Source organism: Camelus ferus, chromosome 9 (assembly GCF_009834535.1).
Source record: "Camelus ferus isolate YT-003-E chromosome 9, BCGSAC_Cfer_1.0, whole genome shotgun sequence".
NCBI classification, from domain to species: domain Eukaryota; kingdom Metazoa; phylum Chordata; class Mammalia; order Artiodactyla; family Camelidae; genus Camelus; species Camelus ferus.
In genome coordinates this window covers 30,489,472-30,509,324 of record NC_045704.1, presented here as the reverse complement: position 1 = coordinate 30,509,324, position 19,853 = coordinate 30,489,472, and the positions used below count along the sequence as shown (strand labels likewise).

The window sequence follows — 19,853 nt, the reverse complement described above, 5'->3', positions numbered from 1 at the left end:
GTTCTTTCTGACTTGAGTGCTGGCTGGGGACTGGGGCCAGAGGGAAGAGACCCTCACTGGTGTTCTCAGGCTGAGCCTCTCTCAGCCGGCCCCAGGGAGCGTGGAGGTCCTGACAGCCCTGACTCATGAGCTTCGGAATCCTTGCTGAGAAGGTAGGAAATGTCCTGTTCCCAGACCTGGCAGCCTGCGGGCAGCCTAGCCCCTGGGGGCCTCTCCCCTTTCCCTCTTTCCTGGCACTGGACTTAGCCAGCTGTCCCCTGCTCAGCGCTCTCACAGGCATTCCCTTTCTGCCCTCCTGTGTAGTGGTTAAGAGTTGGGATCTGTAACCAGAAGACCTGGGTTCAAATCCAGGCTCTGCCCTTTCCAGTGTGTGTGATTTGTGTGTGGTCCTGAGCCTTGGTTTCCCCATCTGCAAAGGAGGGACATCAATTGTACCTTCCTCATAGGATTACTGTGACGGTGGGATGGGAAGGTGTGAATGTGGAAGGGTGCCAGGAGGTTCTCCCGCGGTGGTCAGCACCACTTATGGCGCAGGGGAGGCTGAGCCCCCTCCCTCCATCCCTGACTAGGCCTCTGCTGCCTCTTCCCGCAAGAGGATGTGGGGCCACTTTCCTTGCTAGGCGTCACTTGCTGTGCACCTTTTCTGTGGGGTCCCACTGTCCTTCTCGTGTTGTCATCTGGGATGAAACCCCTTTCTCAAAGGCAGTGGCTCAGTGGGGCTGTTTAGGCTCGGGGTGGGGAAATTCACTACTTTCTAATGCCAAGAGATGGAGGCGGAGTGTTAACTGCCGCTCATAGTAAGTTTCTCAAGTCCATATCTTAGGCTCAGGATCTGTGGGGTGTATGTGGTATAGTGGGGTCCACCAGTGTCGGTATACCTCCCTCCTCCTGCTTTGAAGAAGCAGCTGGCAAGACAGAGTGGCCCCATTGTAAATTAGATTGAACCATTTGAGATTGCCATTATTTGGCTTTTCTGACCTAGAAAAATGGCAGCTTCATATGGTTCAAGCTAATACTTGTCATCACACAATAAACAGCACTGAAGCCACTTCCCCTCCCCCAGCCCTTACCTGTATTGATATTCAGACTTGTTTCTTTGAAACCAACTCATTCATTCATTCACAATTTACTCAGTGCCCGCCGTGTGTCGCCCAGGGGCTGGGGAGACAGTACCAAGTAAAACCAAACACAGCTCCTGCTCTCTTGGAACTTACAGGGGAGTGTTCCAGCTGTCCTCTGCTGTGTAACGAACCATCCCCAAACTCAGGGACCTAAAGCAACAATTACCATTTTGCACAGCTCTGTGGGCTGACTGGACTCGCATTTCTCATGTAGTTGCAGTCACGTGGTGGTTGGGGCTGCTGCCTTTTGAAAGCTTGTCAGGGTTGGATGTCCAAGGTGGTGCACCCCCATGGCAGCTGGTGCTGGCCGCGAAGAGCTCAGCTAGGGCTGTGGACTGGAGCACCAACACACCCTCCACTGGCCCGGGCTCCTCATAGTAGGGTGGCTGGGCTCTCAGGGGTAGTGTCCCAAGAGACCAGGAGACCCAGGGGAAGTTGCATTCTAGTTTCTGTTGCGTTCTAGTGTTCAAGGGAGTCACCGGGCCCAGCTGAGCCACAGAGGAATTGTGGAGGGAACTTAGATCCCTCTTTTTGATGGGAGCGGGCAAGGATTCACTACAGAACAGCACCTGGGATGGGAGCTGTTGTCGCTGCCCTCCTAGGCCAATGCGGGCAGCACAGCGAGGCAGAGAGTAAAAAGTCAGCCTATAAAAGTGTGAGTGAACATTGCTCCAAGTGTGCTGACGGCCATGGGAAGGGAACTATGGGGAAAGAATGATGGGGACGTGCGAGACCTGGGCACTCAGGCCCTCCAGGAGCCCCATTGAGTGGGTGAATGTTTATGGCAGAACAGGAGTGTGAAGCCCCTGGCAGAACAAACCTGCAGTTCAGGGGATTGAATGAAGGTCTGTGTGGCTGAGGAGGAAGCGTGAAGTCAGAGTGGCCAGCGGAGCTCTCGCTGGACTTTGGGGTTCACGACCAGGACCCTGTAGACGACTTTGGAGGGTTTACAGATTCCTTGACACATGGCTCATTTTTTCCATTGAGGCTCTACTGTGGGGAGACTGTGGAGTACAGTGGCTGAGAGTCAGGCACAATTGTGTGTGAAACCTGCTGCTGTGGCCTTGCTTAAGCATTGGCATCTCACAGAGCCTCAGTTTCCTCACCTGTAAAATGGGGCTATGATGGGCTCAACTTAAAGGGCTGCACTGGGAAAATACCTGGCATGCAACAAGGGCTTAATAAAGGCCAGCTGTTCTTGGTGGAACCCTGGACAAAAGGATGGAGGTGTACAGATCAGAAAACAACTAGGTTGTTAGTTTTCCAGGGTGCAGCATGAGGCAGGGCAGATAGGGAGCTTTGTTAATGGATGTAGAGTCAGTGTTTACGGTGCCAATTCTGTTTCCTGTCCTGTGCTCATGGCCCTGAGGGAGTGGGCCTTATTCGGAAATTGTTTAGCTTGGGCCTTCCCTGGGTGCCCCTGGGGGAAATTGAGTGGGGCCGGAGGGAAAGGCACCAGCAGCCCATTTTGGGGAGGTCCTTCCTTGCCTGGAGGCCTTGCCCACTGACTTTGCTTCGTCAGCCACCCAGTAGTTGGAGGGACCTCAGGTCAACTGTAGTTCAGCCCCAGGAGGTGGCCACATGTTGGAAACAAGAGGCAGCACGTGGGATGGGGACTCAGGTAGGGTTGGTGGCGGCCGCTGGGCTCTGCTTCCTCTGTGCTTGCTCAGCGAGGACCCTTGAGAGACTCTGGGGCTAGATGAGGGTGGGACGTGGGACAGTGGGCTCAAGGGAACAGGGAGGGTCCACTCATGAGGGCCCCGGGGGCTCACTGAGCAGCTGCTCAGGGTGGACCTGGGAACGAGGAGACCCCAGAGAGGGCTCCGGAGAGACTAGCACCCTCAGAGCTCCGTCCTCAGACCCACTTGGGAGCTAGGGGAGGGGTGAGTGACTTAAATCAGAACTTGGAGGTTTGATCCCTTGCATGGCTTTGGGTGACTGCTCAGAGCCTCAGTTTTCTCATCTGTAAATGGGAAAATAACACCACTTACTTTTATTTCTGATGGTGAGGTTCAGAGACTGGGAGGCATAGAGTGCCCTACAGTAAAGCCTTGAGCTGGATGGAGGGCTTCCTGCACTCAAGGTCCTGATCCCACCGACACAGCAGAGGGGGCCCCCGGTGACTGGGCCACCAGGGAAGTCTCGCTACCCCAAACTTCTCCAGGCCATGTGATCCACGAGACCTTGGGTGATGAGGTCCCCATGTTGCCCACCTCCCCCCTCCTGCCCCTTTCTGTGCAGCCACCTTGCCTTCCCATTAGGAGACAGCGGCAGGGGAGGTGACAGTTCCTTAAAACAGATTTATACTCTTGGATGACTTTATGGGGTTTTGCCTTATAAAAACCCAAGAGTTGACATTCTGATTTATCTACTCCTGAGTCAACAGGATGTACCAGATTTAGAGAGATCAAATGCATTGTAATGTTCGTGGTTCCAGTTGTGGATTAGATGAGCTATTATGGAAAGTGCTGCCAAGTAAATATGGCAAAAAAAAAAAAAAAGCAAAAAAAGAACAACAACAACAAAAAAATCAAGGGGATAATTTAAATATGTCTATTAAATTGTGTGTTAAGTAAAGTAGCACAGGCGTGGAGCTGAATGTAACTTATCTGGAGAGCTGGCATAGCAGATAAAGCAGGAGTTACGGTTCTTTTTTCCCCCCCTTCAGAACACTTTTTTGTTTATTATTATTAAGGGAAGAGACTGTAAACTAGGCATTTCAGAGACAGGCGCTTGACTGTGTAACCATGGTTGTGTGATGACTTATAATATCGAAGGCTCCAAATGATATTTCTCATTTCTTTGCTTTCTATTTCTTGCCGTCGCCGCAGCAGCGGATCAGATTTCCTGAGATAAATATGCTGCCTGCCTTTTAATGGGATTTCTGTATTGCCGGGAGTTGGCGTATTCTGATAATAAAAGAACCTAAAAATTGTACATCCCTTAATTGGTAAGAAGAGAGATGTTTTGATGGGCCACAAATGGAAACATTGATTTTTACTGCCTCTGCGCAGTTCCAAGCAGTGTGTCATGCCACGTTCCCCGCCTCGGAAGGCGGCAGCTGGCTCTCCAGTGAGCTGATTTGTGTTCGTAGGTTCTTGATGTCGGGTGCTTGGAAGTGCGTGTTCTGTGCAGGCAGGGGAAACAGACCCCTTATAACATTATCTGTTTCTAAATTGAAATATTTATGGGACTGTGGCTTCCACCTTGAATTGAATGCATTCTTGGCTTCGTTTCTCTTTCTGGCTTTGGCGACCGGTCCTCGGGGATTTAAAGGTTGTGTGCTGGAAGCCTTTTTCTGTAACTGGGATGTTATGGGCAATACACAGGTGCATACACACACCTTGCATATGCATCCATGTTTGCATCAATATTTTTACACACAACAGAGATTTTTGTCTTAGTTTAAATTGGTGCTAGTTTCTGCATGGGTACATCTGTTTTCCAGGACAGACTGTGGGAAGAGACAACACATACTTTGATTTTTCCAGTCTGAGTCTCTGTATTTTAATGGGCAGCTTTAATCCACTGACATTTGTTGGGATTACTGATATGTTCTGTGTATTGTATTTACCATGCTTTTTTTGCACTTGGCTTTACAAGTTTTTGATGTGTCCTATTAATCGCTCAGATTGAGGCTGTGCTCCATTTCCCCCAGCTGTGCAGGGAGATGCACTAGGCAAGAGTCAGGATGTCGAGGTAAACATCTGTAGGGTGCTGGGGATGTTCCATCCTCTTGGCCAGATGCCAGGTGCCTTACCTGTGAAATGGGAATAACAAAGCTGTCCCTCTCCGCGGGCAGGGGGCAGGACCACATGGTCGCTTGAGTGAAATGGGGCTACGTGTATGTATTTGTGGCTTTGAAAATGCACAGAATGCTATGCAAAGACAAGGCCTTGTTATCATGGCCAGTAGCTCACTTTTCTGTGCGGTTTAGCCACTTGTCTGCGCGGTGCTAAGGGCAGAACAGGTATTTTGTTTCAAAGAAGTTGGTCGAATGATTCCAAGGCTGGTTCTCACTGTTTAGGCTGATACTAGGGCACAAGTGAGGGCTCAGGTGTATTTTAAGCAGCGGTTTGACTATTGGTGGTCCTGTAAACACCCATGCTTCCTTGATTCCAGAATCAGGACATCTTTGCAAAGAACTGAGCCAACATCGCCACTGTGGAAGGCATGTTGTGTGGAAGGTGAACCTGTCTAGGAGACCTCTCAGCTCTAAACTGCAAGGCTTTGGGGGAAACTAAAAGTTTAGGTGCATTAGGAACGGCTGATGGAAACTCTGCACAAGTGTGTAAGAGAATTAGGTTTTTAGGAGACAAAACGCTAAGGCATTTTCACCTCCCTGGTGAGTCATGACCCCCAGCATCCATGCACAGAGGGAAGATGACAGGAAATCCCTCTAGAAGATTTGCACCAAGAATTAAATAATCTAGCTGAGAATTATGAAACTGCATGCTACAAAAAACCCCCATATATTAATATATTGAGAGGTGTCAAAAATAATGGACCCTGGGAGGTAGAGTAATTAAATGTATCTTAATAAATGCGGGGCAATTCTTTTAAAATCCTTTCCCAAGACCCCGTCAGCTGACGTGGACTGTATTCTTCCTGTTGGCAGGAGGCCTAGAAGGAGAGCCGGAGTGCGATCGAAAAACCAGCCGTGCGCTGGAAGACAGGAACAGCGTGACAAGTCAAGAGGAGAGAAATGAGGACGATGAAGACATGGAGGATGAGTCAATTTACACCTGCGATCACTGTCAGCAGGACTTCGAGTCTCTGGCAGACCTGACAGACCACCGGGCCCACCGCTGTCCTGGAGGTAATGCTAAATAGCACCGGGATTCTGACAGGTGGTTACACGGATAATTGGACATAGCAACAGCTTGAAGCCTCAAGTGAGATTAAAGAATTAATAATGTAATTTTACAGTTAATGTCATTTTATTGTGGTGTCTTGGGTACCCTTTTAAACAAAATTAAAAATAAAAGCAACAGCTTTCCAGCAGGCAGGAGTTAGGTAGAGGTGCCCTGTCCTTGCTCCCCCAAACTGCAGTCTATAGCATGTGGGCCATAAGTGGGTAGGTCTGCACCCTGGATTTCTGGAAGGCCTTTTGGAATCCCAGCAATTAAGAGGTTATTAGTGAAAAGTTAAGCAGCTTAAGTGTGGAAAGCTGCATGAAGGAGTGAGCTCTGAGGCAGGGTGTGTAATGGGACAGGGAGGACTTCAAAGAGCAAGAGGAATGTGTGCAGAAAGGGACCCGGTTCCACCTCTGCACCTGTCCTCCTGCTTCTGTGGGTAGGAGAAGTGTGGCTGGGAGCAGTTTCTGCTAGACCTGACTGTTGCCAGAGACGGTGGGCAAGGCTGCAGTTTATAGAAATGATTTAAGACTTCATGAGTTATGTGTGTCTGTGTGTCTGTGTTTCTGGTATATGTGGGGTGTGTGGGGTGGAGGGATGGGGGGCATGTGTATCCCCTGGAGTATGGCAGCCATGCTACATGGGTAGGTTGACATGTTTCCAGGCTCTGAGCAGAGAGTCCAGAGCATCCTTGTTCCTTACACAGCTATCTGAGACATCTCCGTCCATTGTGGTTGTTGGTGAAATCCTTTGGATGCTAGTTTGTGGGGAGAGAGCCTAAAATCTCAGACCAGTATTCTAAAGAGGACCTGACATCTGTTTTGGGGGAAAATTTGCTGGTAGGAGATAGGTGGGGACTCAGACTCTTGCTTCTTCTGCCTTTCATGCTGTCTTGGAAGTTTAAAAGTCAAGTGTTTGGGGAACTTTACTATGACTTTTCCTCTAGTGACATCTGTACCCGCATAGCCCTGGCTAGTCCAAGTCCTCATTCTCCACCTCTAGAGGGATTTGATACCCAAAACAATAGACCCAGGAGGACTCTTACAGTTTTGCACTTTTGGGGGGCTCAGCAAACCAAACCTCAGTCATTTGGGATTTGTGATATTTCAATCGTAGGCAGAGGCAATGGCAAATTTGTAAGTTTAGAGTCAGTATTGGAAGGGACCTATGGGATTGGCTTTTCCAGTCCTCTTACTTCCTGGTGGGAAGTACTGAGGCATTGAGAGGGAAAGGTGACTGCTGAGCCAAGGTCACATAGTGATTTGGTGATAGAGCTTTGTCAGGACCCTGGGCTATGGTCCCTCGTTCTGAGAAAACAGCAGATGTTGCATAGTTCTTGATTTAGCCAAGAACTGAGGTGAAATCTTAACTATAAGAGAATGAGATATTGTCACTTACTTTAAAAACAGTTAATTGACCTTCTCATTAAAAGCTATTCTCTTTATTCTCTAAATGTAAAAGAACACACTGTGCTTGTCTAGCTGGTAAAGCAGGGCCCCCCAGGACCCCTGCTAAGTGATGCTTTGTTGCATCCCTGCAGCTCTTGGATGGAGTGAGTGGGGTCCCACTTCTGGCACTGCTCAGGCTGTCCCTTCTTCCAGTTCCTCAGAATTGAGGAGATTCTTATGTCTTTTATGGCACTTTTGAGAATGGTGGTATTTCTAGGTGGAGAAGGGAATATGTGAGACTTTGGGGCTGTAGGTAGGGGTCTTTGTTGGAAAGAAGAAACTGCAGCTAATTGTGCTTCAGTCCTGGGCAGGAAACCCTTCCCAGTGGTGGTCTCTTCTCCCCACACCCTCAGACTTCGGCTGAACTCATGGCAGCCCCATTTGCAGAATCTCCAGCCATCCTTATCGACGCTGGTGGTATTCACTGATTCCCCTGCCTGCTTCCTGACAGGACCCCACTAACAGCCTCCATTGGGATGTGGGGGCCAGGAATACCTCCAAACCCTGGCGCATTGGAAGGGAGTCATAGATTCCTCGAAAGAGTATAAGAAATGACCTCGCCTCTGTTAGGCGGCTAGCATCCCCGAGAAATTCATTTCCACCCGTAAAGGTGTGGCACAGTCTGGGCAAGTCCCCCTACCGTGGAAGCGGTATGTGAGGACTTCCTTTCCCCTGGTTCTGAGGATTACCCAGGGATGGAATAAACCATCAGGAATTGCTGGCATATCAGTCAAAACAGGTTCCTACCTGGATGCCTCCGCACCATTGGATTGTGCAGTGGTTTTTCAAACCGTGTCCCCAGAGGTGTCTCTGGGACTATCGGGGGTGTGTATCGGGCCTGTTCGATGGAGGGGGCTCTGACACCTAGAGCTGTCACCTTAAAAAGTCTGTTTTATACATTGGGCTTTAGCATAAGATGTTCAAAAATTGGCTTCTGCTTTAAAAGTTTGGAACTGGTGCAAAAATGCAACAGCAGGGCCTCTGGGTCTGTTGGGCGCTCATTGTTGATCACCTGGTCGCAGCATCGGGACCACGCAGGTGGGCGTCACTGCTTCGTGGAGTGAAGCTCTGGAGGGAAAGGTGGACACGGGACAGCCCCACAAAGACCATTTCAGAGAGGGACTTCAGAGAGGGCCCCGCTCAGCTGAGCCGGGAGGGTTCCGTATGCTTGGCAGGTATGTTTCTGAAGGAGCAAGTGAGTTTTGTTAACAGGGAAGGTGGGGCTTCCCTGATGTTCAGGATTTGGGGCCCAAGGGCAGCGGCACCTGTCACTCGGAATCCGGCTCTGGGTGGGAACCATGCTCGCCCCCTGCAGAGGGCGGCCACCCCTAGAATATGGACGCAGCACACCCCTCCCCAAGCAGGTGCGTCCGGGAAGCTCAGCCTTTCCAGGTGGTCATTGTGTTGGGAAGAGGCTGTGTGGAGGGGGCGGATGTTTTGGGGGGGCATCATCTCGAATGTGGTCCTTTTTAAAACTGCTCCAGCTCTGGGCTCTTTCTGTGGCAGGTGGGGGTGGGGGGCTGCCTTGTTCCATCAAAATCAGGGAGAGTGCTGTGAGGTCTGGAGATTTTCTGAGGTGGGGATGCTCTTCACGGAAGGGGCAGCGTACCACAAGAATGGTGGTGATGGCATTCTTAAGAAGCCCCCCATCCCCGCCTGGAGCTGGGGCTGTCTGCCCTGAAGAACCCTCATTTCCAGAGGTTTTGTTGGCCCTCAGCAAAAGTGGTGATGCTGGGTCCAGGAGGAGTTGTTGAAGCATGGACTTCGAGAACTCAAGACAACTCCATTAAGACCTCATATTTCTCTCTCTCTCCCTCCCTCCCTCCCTCTCTCTGTCACACACTGTCTCTCATTCGTGTCTACAGAGAAACCGACCTTAAACCCACAAGGCATCAGACATTGCATCTTTATGACACAAAATGAAAAAAGCAAAGATCCAGTCCTCTCTGCTGATGCTCCCGCCCCCACCAGCTGTTTGATTTCTCTTTGTTCCCCTCCAGCCCCTGCCCACAGGATAACAAATGTTTACATGCCTGGAGTCATGGGCACTTACCATCTTGTGTTTGGCATTTGTTGTTGAACATTTTCTGCGTGGATCCCCATGTTGAGACGTGGTCTTCTCCGTTACCCTCTTTGGGGGGGCCCTCTTTCTTTTAAGCAGCAGTGCTCGAGTGGGTAATTCTGGGCCCATATACCATGAAAACAGCACATGTAGACCAAGGTGCCGGTAGATTAGGATTTTTGCAGCAGAGTAGATAAAGGCTGCCTTGATGTGTGGGCTTGTCTGTTCCTGATGGAGCATCGTTTGTGGATACCAAGTGGGGAAATGGTCAGAGCACTGGGCGGCTTTCTGGACTGATGATAAAGTCCCCATTCATTTTGGTCCCAACAATTCAAATAATGTTGGGAACGGGGAGTGAACTGAAGTTTACATTGGTGCAATCTATGCAGGATTGGCCAAACACGTTTGGGCCCTGTAAATGATTGCAGGGGGTGTTTTCCATTCCTTTCTAGGAGCCAGGAGGGTGTCAGGTGCTTCAGAAAGTATCTCTGGGAACCTCCCTGGGCACTGTGGAAGCAGGCGCGAGAGGCCTGATTTACTCAGGGGCCGATTCCAATTTTTATGTGCTCACTGAAGCAGGTCACCCATGGACCTCCAAACTGGATTCAGGTGGAATGTTTTACCACTTCCTGGTACAAAACCTACCTTTTAAGGATACTCTGTGATTTAGATTGACCTCGAGTTGGCCCGAATTAACGAGGCTGACTGCCCGAGGACGTTTGGGTGCTGGATCTATCTACACGGTAGTGCTTTAGAACTGCCTTTCCTAACTGTCGGGAAAGCTGTCAGCAGGGCTGTGCGGTGTGCAGACCCTGCAGCACCGCGGGTCCCCAGGGCTGGAGCGCCTGGCGGCTTCTGGAGGTCCCTAACCTCTTTGCCGAAGGCACCGCTGGCATGATTTGGGGTTTTGTGATAGGCAAGGAAAGGCAGATGGAGTCTCTTTAGAAAGACTGAGGTTTCTAACTCTGGGCTCCAGGCACTTGCTCCACAAAATAGAAATTGTCTTCAGGACCAGGTGGGAGCCAAAAATTGGTTTCTTCTCGCCAGGTGTCATTTCTTCATCTCCGACTCAGGCCAGGTCCTCAGTGGGCACAGAGGGGCAGCCCTGAAGTACACGGGGGCCCTGCCACCCTCCAGGGACTTTCAGGGGGCGGCAGTTCTGACATTCTTTGTATTTTGAGTACCTGTCACATGTCAGGCCCTGAGATCACCACCCTGGAACGTGCCCCTGCAGACGACCCCATGGCTCTCTCTGCAGCCTCTGCCCCACGCAGTCCGCGGCAGTCAGCGAGCCTGTAATTATTCTGTGATTGTTTTCCATGTGTTTCTCTCCCATCTCCCCTGCTATTACTGGGCTTCATGAAGATACGAGTCGTGTCTGGTTTGTTCCCTATTAGGTCCTGACCCAGCACCTGGCCCACAGTGGTGCTTAATACATACTTGCTGAATGAAGGAATGACGTCACCTCATCTTCACAACAATCCCAGCAGGGAGCTCCTAGTTTTCATCATTCCTCCCCATTTTACACATTGGACAACTGAGGCTCAGAGTTATGGGATCTTGCTCAAGGTTACAGAGCTTGAGCTAAGATTTGAGGTCTGTACAGCTCATGCTAGGCACACAGGCTGGGGACAGTGAGCAGTTTCTAACTAAACTCAAGACAGATACAGCTTTTTTGATGGCTCAACTTAAAAAAAAAAAAAAGAGGGAGGAATTTGTTCAAATAACAACAGTGAAAAATGTGCTCCCTATGGGTTAATTTCCTCACTCCTCCTGCCTTTCCTGAGGATTGGGATGAAGGAGTATTTCCCCAGCCCTTTCGGAAAGGCAGACCCTCCTTTCCTGGCGAAGGTGAAATGCTGCTGTGTAAAAAGCTGGGTGGAAAGTTAATTACACCCTGGTTTGTTCAGCTGTGGCCAGAGTGACCTGTGGGCCCTAATTACAGGGCTTGGGCTGCGTGGAAGCTGGCACCTTTGCCAGCCTTGTTCCTGTCTGCTGGCTGGCCAGAGCTTGCCTTTGTGTGCCTGCTCAGGCCCTTTCTTGCTCCAGCAGCGTGAGTGGGGCCCCTCCCTGCCTTAGTGCTTGGGGTGCCCCTCGTACTGGTTCCATTTGGGCAAAACAGAGTGGGTGCACGGGCCAGCCGCTGGATGATGCCCTGCCAAGTGCACAGGTGCAGGGCGCGAGTTCCTCCTGCCCGTGGGGAGTGCTCACAGAGCCTTGGTGTCAGCCGGCATCTCGCAGTGCAAAAGGCCTGGGGGCTTGAGCACAATTAATATCCCCGCATCAAGACCCTTCCTGCATGCAAACAGCGTCCGCTCAGAAAATGTGGAGTTGAAAAAAAAAAGCCTGCTTACCTTAGCCACGCAATGTATAGGACCAGGAACAAACCCAGGAAGCAACATTCAAATATTTGGAGAGGACAGACAAACAGAGTCAACCACTAGGGGCCCAAAGGGACTTAAATGAATGAAAAGGCAGACCTTGTTCTTGAGTGGAAAGACTTCTGTATCAGAAATACATCAATTTCTCTTATTAACCCATTAACTTAATACTAGCCAATGAAAGTGACAGTAGGATTTATTTAGAAATGGGCAAGCTGATTCTAAAGTTCCTAAGGAAAAACAGGCAGGCAAGGGTGGGAAGGAAAATTCGAAAAAAAGAGGAATGATGGGCAGGCCTGGTAACTAGATCAGATTTTAAAACACATTCTGAAGCTGTAGGATTCTAAGCATTGTGGGACAGATGAGGGAAATGGAAAAGAGATCAGGAGTGGACCTGAATGAAGCTGGGAACTTAGCGTATGAGAACGGTGTCATTGCAGGTCAGTGGAGGACAGAAAGATCGCCCAGCACCTGGAATTGGGGTGGAGTGGTGGCCATCCTGAAAAAGGAAGCTGGATCCCTCGTGCCTCCTAATGCCAGAACAAATCCCAGATGGATCAGAAATCTAAACATAAAAAGGAAACTTAAAAATACTGAAAGAAAACATAAGTGAGCATTAAAAAAAATAGTATCAGAGTGGGGAAGCCTTTTCTAAATATAACCCTAAACCCAAAAGCCATAAAACAAAAGACAGAAATATTCAACTACATAAAAATAAAACACTTCTGCATTGCCAAAACTGCAGTAAATCAAACTGAAGACACACATCACAGGCAAAAGCTCTTTCCCTTAGTGTGTAAGGAGCGCCTACCAACACTGAGAACGTACCCAATAAGTCAGCAGAGGAGTGGGACGAAGGCCCGTCTGCCCGAAGCCAGCTCCCGCTCAGATTGGTCGGTGCCACACTAGTCTTTAGATATTTTTTAATATCTCCCACGTGCACAGGACAGAAATGGAACCAGATGAAGAAACTGGAGTGGGATTTTAAACAGTGAGGAAGGTTCAGAACCTGCTTTACCATTCAGAGAACTGTCCATTTAAACCGCAGGAAAACACCACTCTTGGCATACCACATTGGCCAAGACCAAAGTGCTCGCCAGCCTGTCGCGCTGGTGAGGACGTGCATCCTTGATGCCAAGGCTTGGGGTGCTGTTCTTCCCTCTGTCCCAAGGGCTGCGTTGGCCTGTGGCTGGAACACGTTGTAGGTGCTCGATAAATATTTGATGAGCTTGTCCCTGGAGGCGGCAGCCCCTGAGAGGGAAGGAGGTGGCTGCAGTAAGGTATATGGTGGCAATGCCATGAGTGAGGGGCTCTGAGGTATGAGATGGCAAAATAAAAGCTCCAGGAAGCATGCCTGGACATAGTAGGTCTTCAGTTAATGTGTAATCAGAAGAGGGTGGTAGAGAAGGAAGGGATGGTTTATTTGTTCAGCAAATATTTATCAAGTGTGTGCTATGTGTGAGGACTCTTCTGGGTGCTAGGGGTGTGGAAACTGCTTATTTAAATAAACGTTGACTCTTTGGAGAAGGCACTCACTTCACAAAAGCGTTCTTTTTTGATTTTGCGGGGTGAGGCATTTATTTATTTATTTATTTATTTTTAATGGAGGCACTGGGGATTGAACCCAGGCCCTCGTGCATGCTAGGCATGCCCTCTACCACTGAGCTATACCCTCCCCAGCAAAAGCATTCTTTGATTTGTAAGATGAAGTGCCGGGGTGCCCTTCGAATAGCTGCCTTCCCCAGTGCCTTCCAGAGGTGTTTCCATGTACAGAGATGTCACTCCCCACAGCTCTTCGGGAAGATGCTGACTCTGTGTGTCCACCTGCTAGCGCATTGCCATTTGGGAGGGTGGGTGACTGGCCAGCCTGGGTCTGTCTGGTGGTTGGTGAGAGTGGAACCTTCCCTAAATTGTCTGCTCCCTGCCCTCTGTGCTTGGGGCTGCGGCTCTACCTGGGCGGCTGTGCTCTGGCTCCTGGTAGTGCTGTGGAGGGAGCTGTTTCGCAGGTGCTGGTGAAACGTGCAGGTTTACAGAACGCGCCCCCCTTGCCTTGATTATGCAGAGCAAGCACTGCTGTCGCACGGTTGTGCCCGTGGGTCTTTCCAAAGTCAGATACCAAATCGAAGGCAGGGGTCAAGGTGTGAAGAGCCCACATTTCTTTTGGTTTCCATGGGAAAATAAGTGTCTCTGTGTAAGCCCTGGGGTTTCTCCAAAAGGAGGGACGCTTTTACTTTCTTCCCACACAGCCAGCCGGACCACCATGCTGGTTTTCTGAATCATTGTGCCCGAGGGTAGGCCAGGGTGGAATCCAGGTGTGGTTCCTGACACAGGAGTGTTTCTATGCAAGCATCCCTGGGCTGAGCCTCGGTGAGTGGACCCTGGAGATGCTCTGGGGGAGTGGGGGGGATTGAACTGTCCTTCCCACGCTGGACCCTGGTTTCTGCACCTTTCCTGGCAGCAGCCAAAGCTTCTGTTGGCTTCCTGTTGTTGGGTCCAGAATATACACCCACCAGGACCTCAAGGTCCTTGGAGGAAAAGGAAATCCTACACTGGCCCTCAGGCTGGGTGCTTGTGTATTCCTGGTGTGGTCTGGGTCCTGCCTGCTGTCATCCATTGCACTTAGAAGATTCCATAGGGTACATGTCTCTTCAGCAAATAGTGTTCCCATACCTACTATATGCCCAGGGCTGTGTGTGTGTGCGTGCGCGAGTGTGAGAGAACCTGTCAACAAGGCATGTGCAGTCTAGCTGAGAGATGAAGTCGCCATGATCCTTTGGGCTGCCTGGCACATAGTAGGTCCTCAGTTAATGTTCAGTCTACATAGACTCAATTCAAACTGATAAGCAGATAAAAGAAGATTCATTGGTTCAAGGAACTGAGAAGTAAGGCTGGTTTCAAGCTTGGTCCCCCAGGGACATGCCCCAGGGCTATCTCCACAAAGCCCATCACCATGTGTGGAGCATGTATCTCTTACCTCTGGGCTTCCACCTTCCCAACTCAGCCTCACCCAGAGAAAGAGCAGCCTCTTTCTAATCCTGAGGCTGAGTTCTGGTGGAGCAACCATGACCAAGACTTACCCTCTGAAGGCATCACTGTGGCCAGGGGGAGAAAGACATGCATATTAGCTAGTTCTGGGTGGGGGCAGCTCCATACAGACCCCTGGGACTGAGAGTTGGGGAGGGGCTTTCCAGGAAGGTGGCCAGGAAATACTGTCTTCTTTAGCAGGAGGGAGTTACATGCAGGCACCCACGAGGCAGTAAAATACTTTAATCAAATGCCAGATTGCTGGGTATTGATGATCAAGTCCATTCACTGTGCTTTGATAGCATCCAGTCATCGCATCCCAGAATTTTAAGGAAGCAGATTTTTCCAAAGATCATCTAGCTCAGCAGTTTCCAGCCTTGTCCTCAAACCCTCATACTCCACTGCAGCCAGTATCTAAAGCAGATAAATGCATAGTGCTCTGTTAAGGAGTGTGGGAGGTTCTGAACTCCGCCTACTTGCCCACTAACCCCCTCATGTCCTCTCCAGCCTCCTCTTCAGAAGCCCTGGGCAGTCTGAAAGCACTGATTGGGCTGGGCTCTGTAGCAAGGGGGACTGACTGGTCCAGGGTCACTGGGGAGGTGGTGGCTTGGCCGCTGGCCCCAGGGGGTATCTGATAGTGCAGCCCCGAGGCTGGACAGAGGACTGGTGCTGGCTGCTGGTCACTCACATGTTCTCTGATGGGTGGCCCTTTGTGCAGGTCCTGCTGGCTCACTGACTGTCTGTCTGCAGGGGCAGCCCCCATCAAGCTGACCACATTTGAGTTCTCCAGACTCAGAAACTTCACTCCATTTGGACTCGACTTTTTCTTTGTTTGTCTCGTGTGGAGAAGTGCCTTTGGCCCTTGAACTGTTACAAACTTCGTGGAAGTTATGCCCCCACTTTGGGGGTCCCCCAGAAGCCAGCCCAGCCTCCCATCCCCGAACTTCTACCTCTTGGTCCTTTGAGGGCAGAGCTCTGGGAGAGAGGCGCACCATGCCCTGGTGGCATCCACCGGCTACTGGGCCTCCCCGGACATCGTGGGCAGGCCTGGGGCCGGGCTGGAGAGGCAGCTGTGACATCAGTCTGCTGTGCTGTATGTCTACAGCCGCATTCCGGGATACCCGGTGTTACCATAAGTCACACCATCCGCCAGCGTCAGGGGCAAGGAGGGGTGCAGCCCGAGTATTCCAGAGACTCAATAACAAGATATTTTCCTTATTCTGCAGGTATTTCAGTGATAAATTCTTGCCCCCATTGTGTCCATGTAAAGCTCCAAATCTCAGTGTCACTGGGCAAACTCAGGGACAGTTTTGTGGGGCTTCTGTCGAGTCACAGCTCCTCCTTGCCCATCAGGAGCCACAGTTTCATCAGCCCAGCGCTCCTTGCCCCTTGCTACCAGCTCTGTCACCGATGGTCACGGTACACAAAGACCAAAGCCCCTCGGAGAGGCCCTGGTACTTTTCTCCTGGAAGGGCTGGTGCTAATTCCGGATCCTGTCGGGGCATAAAGATCTGAAGATTGTGTTCCCTGAGTAATCAGTCTCGGTTACCTACAAGGTGATGTTTGAAAAGCTTTGAGAAGAAGTGCCTGCAGGTGAAGAGAAGGGTAGCCTCCAGCTGGATCCTGACCTGGTTCGGGGGTAAAAGAGACAGCGAGGGGGGAACTGTCCTACCAGAGTCCTTTATTAGAGCTGAAAACTACTGATGACCTGTTCCTATGCCCCTTAGCCTACAACTCCAGGCACCCAGAAAAACAAAGCCAGCTACCAGTCAAAGGGAACAGTAGCAGCCCTGACGTGTATTCATTCATTCACAGAATGATTGTTTTAAGGACCTACTATGAGCCAGAAACTAGTCTAGACCCGGCGGGTAGAGTAGTGAGTGAAACAGACAACCGTTCCTGCCTACCTGGAGCTTACATTTATAACACCTAGCCCTTACCCGACTTTGGCCAGGAGATTCTTAAACGGACCTGTCTGTAGTTATTTGGTTCTGCAGAACCGGTGGGTGCCCTCTGTGGTGGCGCTGTGGTGTGGCCAAGGCCCCAGTCAGCAGTGTGGGAGGGGAGGACCGGTAGCTGGTTCCCGGCCAAAACGGTTAATGTGCTCAGAGGCTGCGCCAGCAAGCAGGATGAGGAGACGATTGCTCTGTTCCTGGTGTTGCGGGAAAGACCACAGTTGGAGAGAGGTTCAGGGGAAGATGGAGAAGGGGAGGACTCAAAATCATGCTTACAAGTTGGGAAGTCAGGATTCTTGGCGGCTAGTGTCAGAAAACTCAAACCCTAATTTGCTTGAACCAAGTAGGGGGATTTGTGGGCCCTTATAAATAGAGATTCCAGTTGTAGGGAATAGCTTCAGGCATGGCTGAATCCAGGAACTCTGCCGAAGGCCTTGGGACCCAGTCTTCCCGCGTCTCCTGGCTCTGATGAACACTGTTGGCTTTTGGCTCAGGCTGAGCTGAGTGCTCTGAATGGCAGACCCAGAGATCCTCCCTGGAAGAAACCAGAGTGCTGCTGGCAGAAGCAGCGGGTGCTGGATGCTCTCAGGGAGAAGCAGCCCAAAGAGGGAAGGAACTTGGGTCATTTAATCTCAGGTAGCAAAAATCCCAGAGTAGGTGACCAGACCTCAGGGTTAGGGAAGAGCTTGGCCAGTCCCACCAGTTCAGAACTGTCCCAGCCTGTTCAGAACAGAACATGATGGTGATCCAGGGGTTGGTATTTTTACTCTCACCTCTGGAGGAGACGTATTAATGGAGAGGGCTGCCCAGTGGAAGCTCTGGGCAAAGCTGTGTGCCACACATGGTTGGGAATGAGATATCTGACCCCTCTTTCCATTAATCTTGGTACTCCAAGGGACAGACTGAGACTAATGGTAGAGGCCACCCATTTTGGCCCACATATAAAGAGCAACTTTCTGATGGCAAGAGCCTTTAAAAACCTGGTGATGAATACATCAGATCACGGCAGGGGTAGGGGAGTGGGATGGGGAGGGTGTCAAGGAGCTGGCAGTGGTCTATTTTTCAGGTTCCTCCAAACCCCAAGATCCTATGATTGGCATCCCTGAAATGACACCCTAACACAGAAAAATAAAGCACACTCCCAAACAAAATGAGAAACCAAGCAAATTTATCTCCTGCTGGCTGGGGCATGCGATTCAAAGAGTGCAGCCAGCAGGGGACCACCCTCCCTCCCCTCGGGCTCGCACCCTGGGCCTCGCCTGGCCTTGTAGCTGGCTTGGTGGAGAGTGGGAGAAACCACTGTGGTGCTGCGGCAAAGGCTTGGGGCTTATGTGGAGGCTTCGGAACAGGAAAAGAGCAGGGAAATCTGAAGTTTAACTTCGGCACTGGTCTAAAATAAAGCTAAACTATTGGTTGAGCGTTTTGGCAGTGTTTTGAAACACCGTGTGCCAGCTCAGGGGAAAATATATACGGGGGATTATAAAATGCTTCATTTTGTGTTAAACGGTTTTATTTTGGAGTTGACTGGCTAGAATTTGGCTGCCTTTGGAAATGACATCATTGCTCTGGGAGGGGGGCATCTGGGAAAACTGAGGCTGGGAGGCAGCTGTGCAGGTGGGGGGATGGCGGCTGGCTGTGGAGAGTGTTTGTACTCTGGCCCCTCCTCCCACGCCCGCCACCTTGGGGGCTGGAAGTGGTTGGCTGTGCACATCATTGCTGCTGAGTGACAGGCGGTGATGAGGTCAGATCTGCTGGAGCCGGTCTGACCCCTCCAAGAGCAGGTAGGAGCTGAGGGGTGAGGAGGTGGGAGAAAGGTGGCTGAGGGGCGTAGGAGGCTGGGGAGGAGAGATGGTTGGCATCTGCCTGTGGCCTCCCAGCCTCTTCCCAGCATCTGTTCCCAGAGCATCTGCAGCCTGTGCTCCTCTCCTCCTGCACTTAGAATGAATCCATCCTCCTGACCTTGTCTTGCCTCTCCCGTCTTCCTCTTCCCGCTTGCTTCCTCCTCTTGAGCCTTTGGACAGACATGCTTTTTCTCACCACAGGGCCTTTGCACCACTCTCTCCTCCACCTGGAGGTACTTTCACTTCCTTCTGGGTCTCAGCTACCCAGGGTGGCCCTCTTTGACACCCCCTCACCCCAGCTAAAGTTGCTTGCCTTTACTCTCCGTTAAATCATCCCATTTGATTTCCTTCAAGGCAGCTCTTATTATTTCCAAATTTCTTCTTGACTTGCTTGGGGATTACTGTCTTTGCTACCAGAAAGTGACCCTTTTGAGAACAGTGTCCATCTCTCCCTTTTTCATGCCTGTGTCTGTCTCTGGCCTTGCACAGGGCCTGGTGCACAGTAGGTGTTCAGGAAATATGTATTGAATGATTTGTTAGAAGTGGCCAAGGTGGTGCCAAGTTGTTCCATTTGTCACTCCCTTGGATGGCTGAGGACCAGGAGTTCTCATGGATGGTCTCTTCTGGTCTGGAGAGAAGCCTGCTTCCTCTCAAATTCCACCAAACCACCAGCCCCTTACCCCTCCTTTCTTGCCCCAGAAACTGTTCTTCCCACCTGCTTCCTGGGACCATAAAACAAACCAGGGGGTGCCTTCTGCTCTTCCAGGGGAAAGGGACATTTTGCATTTGGGACCTTCACAGTTTGTTATAAAGTCCCTACTATGCGCTGGGCCCTGGCTAGGTGTCAGGGATAGAGCAGACTCCTGCCCTCAGGAAGCTTTTGTTCTGCAGAGGAGACAGATCATGGCGATGTTAAGTAGATAAATGCGTAATGACAGTCTGGGTCCCTTCCCTGTAGTTCTGCAGAGCGTGGGAAACTCCTAAGGCTCCTGGGGGTGGGATTTGAGAAGCACGAATAGAGTGGCAACTCCATTCATTGGAGGGGGGTTTTAGAAGGGGTTGATCTCGTGGGGTCATGCCAGGACTGATTGTCTTCCCCGTGGAAGGACTGGCAGAGTTGCAGGGAGAAGGGCAGTGACTGGGTCACAGAGGGTAGGGGCTGAGG

General features: G+C 50.8%; 1 protein-coding gene across 2 annotated transcripts in view; it reads left to right on the top strand.

Moving 5' to 3' along the window:
• Positions 1–19,853, top strand: part of ZNF423 (zinc finger protein 423) — a 314,357-nt gene that overhangs the window by 101,899 nt on the left and 192,605 nt on the right. For both annotated transcript variants that reach the window (XM_032486262.1, XM_014558254.2), the window contains exon 3: positions 5,740–5,940. In XM_032486262.1, coding sequence (XP_032342153.1) covers positions 5,740–5,940 — 201 coding nt within the window. The remainder of the gene's footprint in view (positions 1–5,739; positions 5,941–19,853) is intronic.